The 16,353-nt window shown below is 33.8% G+C and overlaps 1 protein-coding gene across 1 annotated transcript in view; it reads right to left on the bottom strand.

Annotated features, from left to right (window-relative positions):
• Positions 1 to 16,353, bottom strand: part of EPHA6 (EPH receptor A6) — an 869,632-nt gene that overhangs the window by 248,939 nt on the left and 604,340 nt on the right. The window contains 3 exon segments of the mRNA XM_033122487.1: positions 704 to 829; positions 4,209 to 4,279; positions 8,940 to 9,048. Of these exon segments, the coding sequence (XP_032978378.1) occupies positions 704 to 829; positions 4,209 to 4,279; positions 8,940 to 9,048 (306 nt within the window).

The raw sequence follows: 16,353 nt of genomic DNA, 5'->3' as shown, positions 1-16,353 counted from the left end.
GATCCTTTCAGGAGCTAAATGACCGTGCCTCTGCCAGGATGGATTATTCACCTTGGGTCAAGGACTGCAAAGAGGAATTGATATTCTGGGGTCTCTTTGTTACATTGGCTTAGTCTCTGCCCTAAGTAACGTACAGAATGCTTCACATTAAATTGGTATTTATCCAGAATAGTTGAATAATATAGTGCTTTGAGTGTTTGAACATTCTACATAGAGAAAATTACAAATTTACATTAAAATGATACAAAACTATATGGAACCTAATTTTTATCCTCAGTGATTCTTAGAACACTTCTCCATCTTGCAGAGCATCAAGGTCATCAATATAAATCCTAATTATACTATACGTCTATAAATATTGGGGCTTGAGTAAATCTATAATAACCTATGAGAAATTCCTGAAGTTGCATTTTTAAAATAAATTCCTGAATCACTCTCGTTTTATTGTAATTTATCTCCATACTGAAAGAAGACTACAGGATGGTAAAAATAACTTTTGTGACTTTTCTCATTGTTTAGAAACTGAATCAAGGCACTTAAAATACTTAAAACAAATAACATAACATATGTAAGACCATTTTACTTCTCATTTCTTAAAATTTTTCAGTGAGTAAAACTGCTAAGATTTAAAATTTATGTTGATAAGTCAGTTATAAAACCATTAAGGAATCATATATTCATAAGTGTAGATTTTTATGTTTACCTGCCCCAATGACTCTCTCGATGCGAATTCTTGAGGGATCAATCTCCTTTGCAAATTCATGGACTGCTAGGGATGGGTCTTCATATGTATCTGGATCTATGTAAGTTTTGATTCCTGGGAAGCGTACTGCAACAAAAGAAAAGATTGGCTTAGTTTAAGAGTTTTCTTAGTAATTACATATCTGGTGAATATTTAAAATGAGGAGTCATATACTGAAGTACTCATTCCTGTTAATTACTTAAATTCAATTCTGCTTTCCTGTCCCACCCACCTACCTGCCCCCACTCTCTTAAAGCTTTGAGCAGTTGGAATAAAAATTTTATCTACCTGTTAATGTAAAATGACCTGGTGGTTTGCTAGCAAGTGAGCAGATATTTTAACTATATTTCTGTAAAAAAAAATTAATCAGCTCACTTATCTACTAACAACCCACACATTTCACATCTGATCTAGCTCAGGGCTTGGGAGAAATGAGACATAAGCCTCCCTCCCTCCCCTCAGCCAAGGGGAGGTTATTATTGCACCTCCTGGATACTTTGTACTCTAAGGCACTAGGTTTTCCTGAACTTATGCCCCAGTCTTGTGGTTTTTCCCCTTCCAGACACTCTCAGGCAGTAAAGAATAGACACCCCCCCCCCCCGCCATGACACTGTGTACTGACACTGTTGTACAGTGACAGTACAACAACAAATAATAGCCCTTTCCTCTGTTCTTGTACTTGTCACCGTGGTCAGAATGCAAAAGGTCCTGAAAAGGACCACTGTCTATTCATGAAGGACAGGAATCAAAGGCACGAATCTGGTCACTGGCTGTGGAGCCAAAACTCCTGTTGCAGGGGTCAACTGCTCACAGTCCACGGACAGTTAGGACAATGAAAAGGGGTGGCTGGCAAACTTGAATGTGTGGTTGCATATTCATTTGCCACTTCAGTATCAGAAGAAGTTCCAGACTGCCTGTGTCTATTCCTCTGTTTTACCCATTGGTTTATGTGTTTCACATTCGATTGCTAGCTCCTGGAGGACAGGAGATCATTTTTTATACATCTCTGTATATTTCCAAATACCTTAGTCATGGTTTTATAGGTAATAAGCACACAGCAAGCCTTTACTGAATATGAATTAGCAGGGATTAAAAGATCAACGCAAATTTGTGGCATAGGTGATGATGTCTGGTTTTGTTGCTTCTTAGACAAACATCTAAGAAAAGCCATAAAACATATTGAGTTAAGTGTTGTCTAGGTCTCCTTAGAAACACGCTCTTTCAAAAAAGATCTCAAAAGCAAACAAACAAAAGGTAATAAAGTGAGTATAGGAGGGGGAATGAAATGCCCACTATTAGCAATAATTTGCTGTATGAGTTTTTGTATGCCTGCTCCCTTCTTTTTCACTTTTTGCCTACTGTCTTCTAAAATTAATATAAGACCCGGTATTATATTACATTATATTAAATAAGACCCGGTCTTATATTATAGGAAAATAAGACCGGGTCTTATATTAATTTTTGTTTCAAAAGACACATTAGAGCTGATTGTTCGGCTAGGTCTTATTTTTGGGGAAATACTATTATTTATTAACTCATACATGGTTTTAACAATTCAGCCATTCAATTATTTATTATGATACACACTTCTTAGGAGTAAATTGATTAGTTAATACCATTTTTTTTCTAGTAAACACAATATATGTGTATAAGAAAAAACCCCAAACGTATTAGGTTGGTGCAAAAGTAATTGAGGTTTAAAAGGTTAAAAATAATTGCCATGTGATCTCACTTATTTGCGGAATCTAAAGAAAAGAATAAGTGAATGAACTAACCAGAAACAGTGTTGGAGACAAAGAGGAAAAACTGAGGATTGCTAGATGGGCGGGGGGGGGGGGTGAAGGGATTGAAGGGCAGTCGGTGACCACAGGATGGCCACAGGGTTTGAAAATTAATCTGGGGAACGTAATTTAGCGGTTACCAGAGGGTAAAGGGGTTGGGGGTGGGAGATGAGGGTAAGGGGGATCAAATATACGGTGATGGAAGGAGAACTGACTCTGGGTGGTGAACACGCAATGTAATTTATAGATGATGTGATATAGAATTGCACACCTGAAATCTATGTAATTTTAATAACAATTGTCACCCCAATAAATTTAAATAAAAAAAATAATTGCAAAAACTGCAATTACTTTTGCACCAATCTAATAATTCCAAATTTGACTGGTTACTCATTTACCTTATCCAAGACTTCTTAAACATCGGTTTATCTTTCTCCTACCTCCTTGGCTGCCTCGAATTAGTTTCTTTGCTTCTTGCTGGGCCCATCTGGTTTAGTTTATGCTAAATTGCTAGTTGGGAAAACAGATAATAAATGCCTCAGGAGCATCTCTTTCTTCTGCATTTCAGTTCTAAATGTCCCACAGTGAATCTTAAAGTTGCTCAGCATAAGCTATCTGTCCAGGTGTTTGGATCCAGGTTTGTGCATTTGTTTCCAGCCTTTCCAACACATCCCATGCCTGGTATCGGCTGTCTCAGCTCTCACTTCCCTGCCAGTGCAGTGAGACTCAAACTTAATACACGAAAGAACAACCTTGCTAAAAATGCATGTCTTGGCCCTACGCTGGACATCCTATTTCAGAACTTTGGTGAGGAAGCGTGGAATACACAAAAGTGGTCCTAAGACCACTCTGAGAAATCATGCGAACCTTAGAAATAGCCTTAAACCATGCCTCTAGTTTATACTTTCCTCACTTAAATCATTTTCCTCCCCTGGATGGTGATATAGTTTGAAAATTCCCTTTTTCCTTTTGCTCAATTTGAAGTAGAAAGTAAGTTTAAATAGTTACACAACTTGCCTCACATAACATGCGGTTAATTAGAGAAATCCCTTTCTTGTTAATTCAGCATTTCACCAGCGAGGAACTGTCTTGACAAAGTCGTTTGACATTTGGAGGTGGAGGTGGGCGTTGGGGAGGGGAGGGTGGCAATTATCAAACCAACTATAGTGGTAATTACAGCTTGCTTGGGAAGAGATCCTTTAAATGAATACAACCTTGTAGTCAGCTCAAGGATTTCATACATATTCTAAGAGTTAAAGAGCTGATTTTCTTTTTTAGTGTTAATGAATTGTAAATTGATTTGTTATATGTTTAAATGACAGTTTTTACAAGAAGGAATAAGGATTCCATAATATATCTATGGTTAATGCTCAACTAAATAAAACTAACTCATATGCTGGAGACGTTCTGAGTAGTAAATAACTAGACATAATCAGTCATCTTGTATTTTTAGCAAGTAGAATTGTGTTTTTTAGCAAGTAGAATTAGGAAAAAGGCAGTATCATTTAATGAGAAACAGGTGTAATTTCTACCAACATACCTGGAAACCAGAGGAAAACTCTTAATGTTAAAAGGTTGGAAGTAATTGGTTTTGGTTTTCACAACTCACTGATCCAAGTTTGCAATGAACTCTTGAAGTGCTGAAATAATATAAAAGAATGGAAGAGAGTCACTGCACTACTTACAATGCCCATTCTGTAAGTGGTTTCTTCTCTTCTCTTCTGACTTCATTTTGGCCTTTATGTACCATTGGCACCTTTAAAAGAGGTAAACAGAATCTTATATTTAGAATTATGCTGGATGAGACCCAAAACCAATGAAAATATGTATCACTCATAGGCAAAGTCCTTATCATAAAGACCACTTTTAAGGACATTTTATAACATGTGAAAATACTCTATAGGAGGTGTTTTTTTTTTTTTTGTATGCATCACATTTAGCCCTAGATACGAATAAAATACTCTCAAGCGGACTGATCCAAATGATAGGAGTCTCCCAAAATATTTTATAATCAGCTATAACATCATGTCCTTCCTTATATGACTTCTAATATCTAGAGTTGGTGAAAAACATTAAAAATCAAAATGAAAAAATGTTTTTGAGTCGGAATTTCAGAAATTTAGCCAACTGTCTCCCAGTTTCAGTGCTAAACAGTATGATTTTTTTTTTTCTTTTTAAATGTCAGAAATTTGGCAGAGGCATGTTCTGTTCTCTCTCAGGATAATCGTCTCCGAAGAACAGAGGCAGGTGCTAGTCTCTCATGACTTCTTCAACATGAATAAATTCATTAACATCCATATGATCTGACAGTTCATCCAATTGCTAATTACAAATGCTTCAGTAGAATATACCTTTGGTACACGATCCATTCTTTCAATGTGAATTTTGCTTCAGATCTTATGGCAAACTGAGCATTTACTCAGAAATGTCTTATACTTTTCATAGGATAATTTCCAGTGAATGCTCCCCTACCAAAGTTCTTAAGAGATATTTCAAAATGAATTATTTTTATCTTATGCAATTGAAATTATTTTCCCCAGTATATAGAATGTTAAAGCAGTTTCTGATATTATATAAATTGGTAAACATGAAAATAGAAAGTTGAAAATAATTTAGTACAAAATTATCCTCATCATTAAATTCTCTTTTTAAGTGGTATTCAAATTCTGCTCAGGAATCCCAAATAAAGATAACATTTGAGCCCATCTCTCAAGTGTATTAGGTCAAAGTTATTTAACCTAGAATGACTATAATGTCTTCTTTCAAGTTTCTCATATTTATGTGTTAAGGCAATATTATCTGATATTGTAATGGAATGTTTTCCTGCATGTGTATGTGCTATTTATATCATTGTTTGCGGAATCACATTCCACAAATACGTATAAATGTAACTTAAAAATTACATCCTGCTATCTGTCACCATGTACCAAAATTAATTCAAAATGGATCAAAGACTTAAGCATAAGACCTGAAACAATAAGCTGCATAGAAGAAAACAGGTACTAAACCTATGGACCTTGGGTTCAGACCATTTTATGAATTTGACTCCAAAGGCAAGGGAAGTAAAAGCTAAAATAAATGAATGGGACTATATCAAACTTAAAAGCTTCTGCACAGCAAAATAAACCATCGACAAAAGAAAGAGGCAACCAACTGAATGGGAGAAGATTTTTGCAAACAGTTCCTCCGCTAAGGGGCTAATATCCAAAATATACAAGGGACTCATACAACTCAACAACAACAACAACAAAAACCAACCCAATAGAAAAATGGGCAGAGGACCTGAAGAGACATTTCTCTAAAGGGGACATACAAATGGCAAACAGACATACATCACTAATCATCAGAGAAAGGCAAATAAAAACCACAATGAGATACCTCACCCCAGTTAGAATGGCTATCATCAACAAGACAAATACTAACAAGTGTTGGAGAGGCTGTGGAGAAAAAGGAACCCTCATACACTGTTGGTGGGAATACAGACTGGTGCAGTCGCTATGGAAGGCAGTGTGGAGGTTCCTCAAAAAATTACGAATAGAATTACCATATGACCCAGCAATCCCTTTCCTGGGTATCTACCCAAAAAATCTGAAAACATGTATCCATAAAGACAAGTGTGCTCCAATGTTCATTGCAGCTTTATTCACGGTGGCCAAGACATGGAAACCACCATTCTGACAAGTGTGAGATGGTATCTTATTGTAGTTTTTATTTGCATTTCTCTGGTGATTATTGACGTTGAGCAACTTTCCATAGGTCTATTGGCCATATGTATGTCCTCTTTGGAGAGACGTTTATTCAGGTACTCTGACCATTTATTAGATTGTTTTTTTGGTGTTGAGTTGTGTGAGATTTTAATAAATTTTGGATATTAAGCCCTTAACAGATGTATAAAGAGCAAATATCTTTTCCCATTCAGTAGGCTGTTTTTTGTTTTGTTGATGGTTTCCTTTTCTGTGCAAAAACTTTTTAGTTCGATGTAGTCCCATTTGTTTATTTCTTTTTGTTTTTCTTTTGTTTCCCTTTCCCGAAGTGATATATCAGTAAAAACATTACTACCTATGGGTAATGTCTGAGAATTTACTGCCTATATTTTCTTCTAGGAGTTTTATGGTTTCAGGTCTTACACTGAAGTCTTTAATCCATTTTGACTTTATTCTTGTATATGGTGTAAGAAAGTAGTCGTTTCATTTTTTTTCATACATCTATCCAGTTTTCCCAACAACATTTATTGAATAGGCAATCTTTACCCCACTGTATATTTTTGCCTCCTTTGTCATAGATTAAATGCGATATAGGTGTGGGTTTATTTCTGGGCTCTCTGTTCTGTTCCATTCATCTACGTGTCTGTGTTTATGCCAGAACCATGCTGTTTTGAATAATACAGCTCTGTAGTATAGTTTGATATCAGGTATCATGATACCTCCCATTGTGTTCTTCTTTCTCAAGATTGTTCTGGCTATTCAGGGTCTTTTGTGGTTCCATATAAATTGTAAGATTATTTGTTCTAGTTCTGTGATAAATGTCATTAGTATTTTCATAGAGATTGCATTGAATCTGTTTTGAGCAGTATGGACATTTTTTATTGTTCCTATCCATGAGCATGGTATATACTTCCCTTTATTTATATCTTTAATTTCTCTCATCAATGTCATATAATTTTCTAAGTATATGAGTATAGATCTTTTACTTCCTTGGTTAAATTTATTCCTGGGTATTTTATTTTTCTGATGCTATTGTGAATGAGATTGTTTTCTTAATTTCTCTTTTTGATAATTCATTATTGGTGTATACAAATGCAACTGATTTCTGAATAATTTTGTATCCTGCAACTTTACTAAATTCATTCATCAATCCTAATCATTTTTGGTGCTATCTTTGGGATTCTCTCTATATAACATCATGTTATCTGCAACTAATGACAATATTACTTCTTCCTATCCAATTTGGATGCCTTTTGTTTCTTATTCTAGTCTGACTGCTGTGACTAGAACTTCTAGTACTATGTTGAATAAAAGTAATGAGAATGGAAATGCTTGTTTTGTTCCTTCTCTTAAGGGAAATGCTTTCAGCTTTCCCCATTGAGTAAGATGTTAGCTGTGGGTTTATCATACATGGCTTTTATTACTGGGTTTCCCTGAAAATAAGACCTGACCGGAAAAAAAGCCCTAGCATGATTTTTCAAGATGACATCCCCTGAACATAAGCCCTAATGCATCTTTTGGAGCAAAAATTAATATAAGACCCAGTCTTATTTCCAGGGAAACATGGCAAGTACCTTCTAAGTCCCTGCCAATTTACTGATCTATACCTTTTGTTTGCTGTCAAAAGTGTAGATAATTTTTCATATATGCATATGCTCTGTCATTTTAAATAAATTTTAATAAAATATGTATATAAGTAGAGTTTTAAAAATGAATAACACAAAGGGTATTTCTAGTTCACTGAACTACTGCTTCTGAATGTCATTATTTGTTATTTCCATTTATTATCAAACATTAAGGTTTTCTAGGTTAGCTGAAGTCAGTATGGATGGGTATTGTTTGACTGGAATTCTTATTGCAGTTTTAAGTAGTAACATTGGAAGTTTTCAGGATGCGTGTGTTTCAGATTATCCAGAAAACTCTCAAGGTATTCTTTTGTATCCCTATCGATAATCTACAAGGAATATTTCTCACCTTGTAGGAATGAAAATATGATCTGAAGATACAATTTCTGATAAAAGTCTGGGCCTAATATCAAGAGTTCAATAAAAGTAACACATTCTTTTAAATAATTTCATACATATTATCTTCATTCATATCTCTGTGTTAGCACTGAACAACAATACAAGATGTGAATGAAGATAATATGTATGAAATCTAAGGTTTAGATGGGTTATGCCAGTCACTAGTCAGGATTCAAATTTTTGCTATGTTAAATGTAGTTACTTTAAATTTTTATCCATATTACTCTAAAGTTGAGAAATATTGGATTTATAACCAATTAATAATAATTCTAATATAGATACTTCCAATATTTAATGTATTAAAAATGACACATTTCTGTAACACTGAGTTTATAATGAACTTTCATATAAATTGTTCAATGTCTCTGTTAAATTTTTTTTTAATCCCTTTCATGGTATAATTTAATTGTAGTAAATGAAAAAACTTAGAATTTACTTATTGAGTAAAAATTTATCATTCACAGCTTTCAAAGTGTTTTTTTCAAGTTTTTGGTTGCTTCATATTAAGGGACTTGTTGACACAGAGAACTAATCATGGTGATTCTGTTGTCTTGCAAAGTTCACTGTCAGAGCAGAATCTACCCTGATCCCATTTTCTCTCAGGTGCTACGTTTCAAAGCATTTGACTACACAGTGTATGAAAAGAATATGTACAAAACTTGGACATAATCTGGTGTATTTCAGTTACCTCCCGGTGATTAAGAAGAACAAGGTAAGAATGACGAGGAGGGTGAATCCCCCAACAGCTGCGGTGGCTATCACGAGAATCTGCCCTTGTTCTGCAGCCATGTCAGAAGCTGAAACACACACAATATTAAAATTTTCCTCAGTGACATTTCATTACCAAAATTATTTTATAACCTAGTATATGCTTGAAAAATATGGTAATGAATACCTAAAAAACCCCATTACATTTGCCTTTTATTGGGCACATAGCATGCAGACCCAAAATAAGGACTGAAGGTCGAGGTCATAACCCACAGCATCACCTCCTTTTTTGTTTTTTAACAAAATTACCAATAAAGTAAAAGGATTCTTAGTACCCCATGTCTCAAGATTAAGTACGTGTTATAAAATTAAATCAGCAGATAAATGGCCTAAAGGATATTATTTATATAATTGCTAATTTATTTCCTTAAATGCTTTGGCCAACAGACTAGGCTTTACACACTGTTTGGTGTCTGTTTCCACAAAGCAGAAAGACTATTGGACAATTCATTTTAAGAATGACCTTCTTTATATTTAATGGAGCTTAATTCAAACATTAGAGTTATAAATTCCCACCTCCACAGCACAAGGGTATACTAGTTGGTGCTCAGATGTTTCACTGGCAGTAAGAAAATGATACTTAAAAGCTTTTTCTGAAGAAAAGACTAGATAATATATGGTTACAACATATTATTTCTCTCATTGACAAAATCATAACTTAAAACCACATGGTCTGCATGTTTCCTGTTTCCTTAGTTCAATTAATTATTTAGCACTGTCCTGTGTATTAATGAAGTTTTAATCAGATATAATTTTTATGGAATAGGATATGGGTTATTGCTTAACAATAGAGGTAAGGAAACTGAAGCCTACAGAAGTTAAAGAACTTGCCTAAGTTCACACTTGATTATCACCAGAATTCAGGCTTCTAACTTTTTGGTTCATTTTTCCTTCCTATACTATAACTTACAGTAATAATTCAGTTAGTTATCAATATTCTAAAATCAATCTATCCTTCTAATATCCCTTAACTTGAATAAAGCTTGAATTTTATTTTGACTACTACAAAAAGTCTATTTATCTAATCAGTTATAAGCAGCAAATTGAATCAAAGAAAGAATATAACTGACAAGTAAACCAATTAATTCTCTATCATATTAATTTATTAAATTTGAGTTCTTTATGGTTTCCACAGAAGTAGATCTTTCCCTGGGAACCAAGCTTGCAGTATACTATATGCAAATTTATATCCAGAGTAATGTCCTCATAAAAATGATATATTTACTAGAGAATATCTAAACCTTAAATGTTATTATTGAGTCAGTAAGAAACCAGTCACAGGATTTAAGATCCCTTTTAAGAAATCTAAATATAAACAAAAACAAAAATCATTTATATTCAGTTTTCAGCAAGAAGTGTATTAAACCTTGGAATTAGGTTTTAGTCACTAGGATTTAATCAAGATATTTTCAGGCAATCTATTTAAATGTTGTTTTAGCTCATAATCAGTACAGAGAGAAATTAAATAGTTGCATCTTACCCTATAAATAATGTACGAAAGAATTTCTTAATCTTCAAGTGAGCTTTGACATCAAGTGAATTAATATTTGCTGTAAAATGTCACATTTTGTCATTGAAAATTATTGAATAACAAATTGTAAGAAATAGATGTTACAGAAAACAACATTAACTTTTTGAAGATAAAGGAAATGGCATTTTACAAGAAAACATTATTTACTTAGCCAATGCTATATTTGTAAAATATATAATATAGTTTAAAAGTTTTAAGCCTGAAGCATATATTTTCATGGTTGCTAGGTAGCAAGTAATTTATTAAGAACCATGTATTCAAAGTTCAGATGGAGGAGAAAACTATGTAATCTCATGGCTTTTGAAAATCAGATTACCTTTTTATAGAAAAATTGTGTTGTTTTACTTAAATAACAGCTTAGTAAACTGCCCATTTTACTAAAAAACTTCTTTTCCACTCTTGTGATTACATATTTATGATCTTTGCTTCAACTAAAATTTTAATTGGATACGACAATATTAAGTGGTTGACACTGAAAAATGCATATTCCTATCTAGTTATTTCTTAAACCTTTGTACTAGGAATCCTAAATTCTAATCTTCTTTGTGGAGAAAAACATACATAAATACATGTCATTTGAAAATAAGAGTGTATAATGTGATACACTATTATACTGAGAGTAAAATGCAATGGATGATGGGCTAGATAATTATGAAAACATGATAGACATTATCATCATCAACAACAGCCATTATTTATTTAATGGGAAACTATCCTCTAGCACTATATTTAGTGCTTCAAATTCATTATAAAATTTATCTGCACAATAGTCTCAATAGGTATATTCTAGTGTTATTCCTAGTTTAAGTGGTTACATATATTACTTGGCTATGGTCCCATTCCTCGTACACAGGAAAGCTAGCAATCCAACCCTGATTTGTCAGGCTCCAAGCCCATACTTGTGACAGTCCTTTATACCACCATTTTCACTAACAGAATCACTGGCAAAATCCAGTTCTTTTGTGTGTCATAGAACAATCATAGCCTTGCTTGACCTTGGTTTCATGTCTATAAAATGAGAATGTTGAATTAAACATCCTTGTCACAATCTTTCAGAACAATTTTACTATGATATTGTGTTGTCAATTTGCTACTTGATATTTGGTCCTATCCAAAATGTTCCCTGAGATATTTAGTCCCTGCCAAAAGGTCCTTGATATTTGGTCAAATTTGGTCCTGTCCAAAACATCCATGGAGACATCTGTTCATGATTTGTTAAATAATATATTTAACTCAGTTAAAATTTTATTTGTTATTCTTATTATGATTTGTGCTCTAAGAATGCACATTTTAGGACCAAATATCAAAGACCTTTTGGCACAGACCAAATATCTTTGTGGACATTTTGGACAGGACCAAATTTGCTGCAAGAGTGTTAGCCATAAATCAAATATTGGGAAGAACAGATTTGCCATATAGAAATAAGAATACTCAACCTGTGCCATATGGAAATAAGAACACTTAGCACTTCCTGCAGCTCTTTGTCCTGACAAGGACAATTTCTGTCTTTTTATCATATTAGTGTTGGTCAATCATAGAGCTCTATCTTTATCTCAGAATAAAGTCCAAATCTCTTAACTTTGTTAAAAGGCTCTCTACAAATGGCTCTAGTATATATCTCCAGATTCATCTCTTATCATTCTCAAAACATGCTGAATTTCTTCCACTTCTTTGATTGTGCCAAATTTGCTCTCATGGTGAATTCTACTCAATCCTCCTACAGGAACATGGCATCATTTGTGAATGTTTTTTCTCATTGTTTAGGTCCCCAGATATATTCCCACAGACTCTACTATTTCTACCAGTAAATTTCTATTGTTTTATTGAAATTACTATGGACATCCTCTCTACCTTTGTCCCCAATCCTCCCCAAAATTTGCAGGTGTAATTAAGTTAAGAATATCTTGGATTAACTAGGTGTGTCAAAATTCAATGATAAGTGTCCTATAAGAGACAGAAGAAGAGAAGACAAAGAGAAGTCCATAAAGATAAAGGCAGTAAAGATAGAGGCAGATATTGGAGTTATGCAGCTAGAAGCCAAACAATGCTAGAGACAACAGAAGCTAGAAGAGCCAAGGAAGGGTTTTCTCCTAGAACTTGAGGACACAGTGTGCTTCTGGCCTGCATAATGCAAGAGAATAAATTTCTGTTGTTTTAAGCCACAAAGTGTGTGGTAATTTGTTATAACAGCCCTAATAAACTATTCTAGTATTCAGTCTATAGGGCCTGATACATGGTAGGAGCTCAACAAATATTTGTTCGCATATGGTTTGAATGATTATTTACATTAAATGATTCTGGTAAGAAAACATCAGATTAATCTAGGGATAATCCATATCTTCACTTTCCACGTGATAGTTAAAGATGATTTATCCTGAAGTTAAGTATACTACATATGTGAAGTAAATCTACTCACCTTAAGCTTAATCAGAGGAATCCAGTTATTCTATAGGCTTAAAGACAACGCTTCCCAGAAGGCAGCAGATACTAGAAAGTACAGACTTCTACATTTAAACAAATTGAGGAGATTAAGCTTAGACATGTGAATCCGAGGTTAAGAATTTATTATTTCATTCAACAAATATTTATTGAGCACTATTACATGGCAGGCACTGAGGTAGACACTGGGGATTCAGGGATGAAGAAAAAAAGCAGTTACTGCCCTCTTCGATTTACAATTCACTGGGGAAGATAGACAATGAATAAATAATTACCAGTGTAAAAATGTTACAAAAGGGAAATTTCAGGGTGCTCAGGAGAGAATAAGCAGCCCCTGGCAGTGAGTCAGCAGAGTGGGAATTTGGAAATACAGTGTGTTGGAAAGAGGAGGAAGAGGGGTAGGGGGAGGAAGAGAAGAGGAGGGAGAGTGGGGGTAAACTGTTCCTTGGTTAGAGGCCTCAAAGACTTGATTAATTTAAACAGACATTTAGACAAATAAACCATAAAATCATCTACAAATTGGATTCCATAAAAATACAGTATAGCTACAAATTCCTCTATTGAGAAACTTGTCTTTTAGCACCATTTATTCATTTTTCAATCCTGAGAAGACTGTTTCTAATTAGTTTTGTAGAAGAAAATGTATAGTATAATTTACTCACATTAAGTTGCACCATAGAAAGCAAAACTGTCCTTATAAAGAAACACAATGAAATCCATAGTAAGAAGAGAAATGCATTTGTGACTAGTTGATTAGAAATGTCCCTTTGCTTATAGGAATGAGGTTGTAGTCTTAGAAAAATACAAGTATAGTAAAATGATATACTTCATTGTATGAATTTGGAAAGAAGCACACTTCCTTAAGAGGAAGAGATTTCCAAAAATAGTTGCAAAATTTTTATGAACAAAGACTTAGCAGCTAGCCAATGCTTGGCATAAGTCAGGATGACATTAAGTGAGGTTTACTTTAGTTGCTGCTATTTAAAGAGAAAAAAGTGAAGTTCTTTACTTGGATTCCAAATACTTAAAAAATGATTCAAAAGTAGATTTCATGTATTTAGGAAAGTATGAGAGAAAAGCAATTTGGCTATTTTTAACCAAAGAATTTTCTTCTATGGAGGCATTCTATTTTGTCTCTCTGTAATCAAGATTATTCTAGTTCATATTTACATTTCAAAGTAAAATCTGTTATTTGTATTCTGTGTCATTTTTCTGCGGAATAGCGTTTTAAAGTTAACTCTTTTCTGTTATGAACTTTTTGAAAAGTTATTGAAGACAGCACTTACAAGGCTTTTTTAGGAGGGACAAAGTATTTCTCAAAATGCTGCCCAATGAAATAAATAGTGTATATTTGTCTCATATTCACATGTTTTATTTATGACTCCTGATTCCTGATGACACGTAAAAATTTCAAATGATATTATCTCATCATTTCACCAAAATGATTTTTTAAAGTACAGCAGAAATCTCAATAAAGTAATGGACTATCAGTACCCAGTAAATTAGTCTTAAGATTTATTGACAACCAATGTAGGAAATTCTTAACATTTTATTTTCCCCAGGAAAAAGATCCCCTCCCAGGTCATATATTGTAATTAGGAATGGTGTAACCCTATGAAATGGAGCACGTATATAAAGACATAGCAATATATATTGGAGACTAATCAAACTGTAGAATCTCAATACATAAGTATGGTCATGTAGCGTGTGAGATATGAATGGAAGCTGAGGAAATATTTCTTCTAGTTGAACAAAATTTGTAGATAATGTTATTCTCTTGGCTACCTGGACTTGAAAAGTGAGATCATCATTGATTTTACCTTTCCCTACAACTCCACATCCAGAGTCAAATTTTTATCACCTAATATATTACCTTGTCTTCATTGACATGGGCACAGCCTCATTTTAGGTGTCAGCCTCATATGAGTAGGCTAGTTATATAATTTTCTATTAGATGGCATTTCCACAATATCTCTTCCCAATCCATCCCACATTGTGTGGCCAGATAATTAGTCTTCAAAATAACAATTTAAAATATTCAGCATCTTCCCCATTACCTAGAGGGTAAAAATCATCCAACTGAAGCAGATACACCATTCTCAGAGATATCCATGCCTGAATCTTTAGACTCGGCCCTCATGCAATCATCTCCTTTGCCTGCAGGGTGATCTATCCTGTCATTCCTAAAGTTTAAGAATTTCTTTGATTCAACCCCATTTTCCCCTGTCCCCAAGTTATTTTATTTGTTCAGATGCTCCTCCGATCACATGCATTTTAATTCAGCTAGATAACAACTTCAATTATGTAGAATGCAGAGGAGCAATGGCAAACAAGACGAACAAAAAGAGCCTCTGAAGAGACATCTGACAGATGTGCGCATACTAGAGAACACATAATTTACTCCAAAAAACCGCTTCGATGCCTCTCATGCTTACTGCAGACATGGTTATTGATTTCCAAGTTCACAAAACAGAAGTAAATGAAGTAAGTTAAGGCCAGAGGTAAAATATGTAAGGAGAGGGAGTTGAATGAAAGTGTACATGACTAGGCTGAAAGAACTGGGGAAACTGAAATCTGACATAAGATTCCCAACTATACACTCCTCAGAAAACAGGAGTTTAGGATCAAATAGCCATATGAAATTCAAAAACTCACTATGTTACAACTTCGTAAATTAACATGATCATCCAAGGTCAATTAAACCATGATGAGATATGTCTAAAATATTTTATTTTAAAGGGCAGGAGTTTGTGGATGCATGATTAGAAAAACACTTTCTCTCTGAAATATCTAAAAATTATAAAACTAGTACTTTTAAGACTAAATCTCTGTCTGAAAACTTCAACTATCAAAATGTGATTAATTTTCAGAGACTTTCTTTCTTTTTTTCTCTTTTTTTTTGTACATTTCAACTACACTATAAGCTTCTTGAGGTCAGAAATAATATCTTTCAATTTTCTACATCCCCTGGAATTAGCAGAGTGCCTTACACAGTATAGTCATATTTTTTTGCAGACGAGATAAAGAACACATTCTAGATATAAGAATTAAATGCTCCTGGCTAAAGAAGAGTCTTCACATGTGATTTATTTGGTAACATTAATGCTTACAAATGTTCTAGTTACATACGAGTAAATGATTCTTACACATTAGTATTTTGGCATTTAATATGTTCAGAGATAAATTAATAGAAATAGTGTGAGTTAATTTTTTTTTACTCATATATATGAGCCTAGGCTTTGAATGAAATAGATATTTAAAGCAAGAGGTATTGTTCTGGTATTTTATTAACATTTCTTTTACATTTATTCAATATTTGATGCCATCTTGGAAGAGGAAAAATATGTCTAAGATCGGGGGGGGG

This window comes from Rhinolophus ferrumequinum, chromosome 2 (assembly GCF_004115265.2).
Source record: "Rhinolophus ferrumequinum isolate MPI-CBG mRhiFer1 chromosome 2, mRhiFer1_v1.p, whole genome shotgun sequence".
Classification (NCBI taxonomy): domain Eukaryota; kingdom Metazoa; phylum Chordata; class Mammalia; order Chiroptera; family Rhinolophidae; genus Rhinolophus; species Rhinolophus ferrumequinum.
Note: the sequence above shows the minus strand (reverse complement) of the source record. Positions and strands in the feature narration are given on the sequence as shown.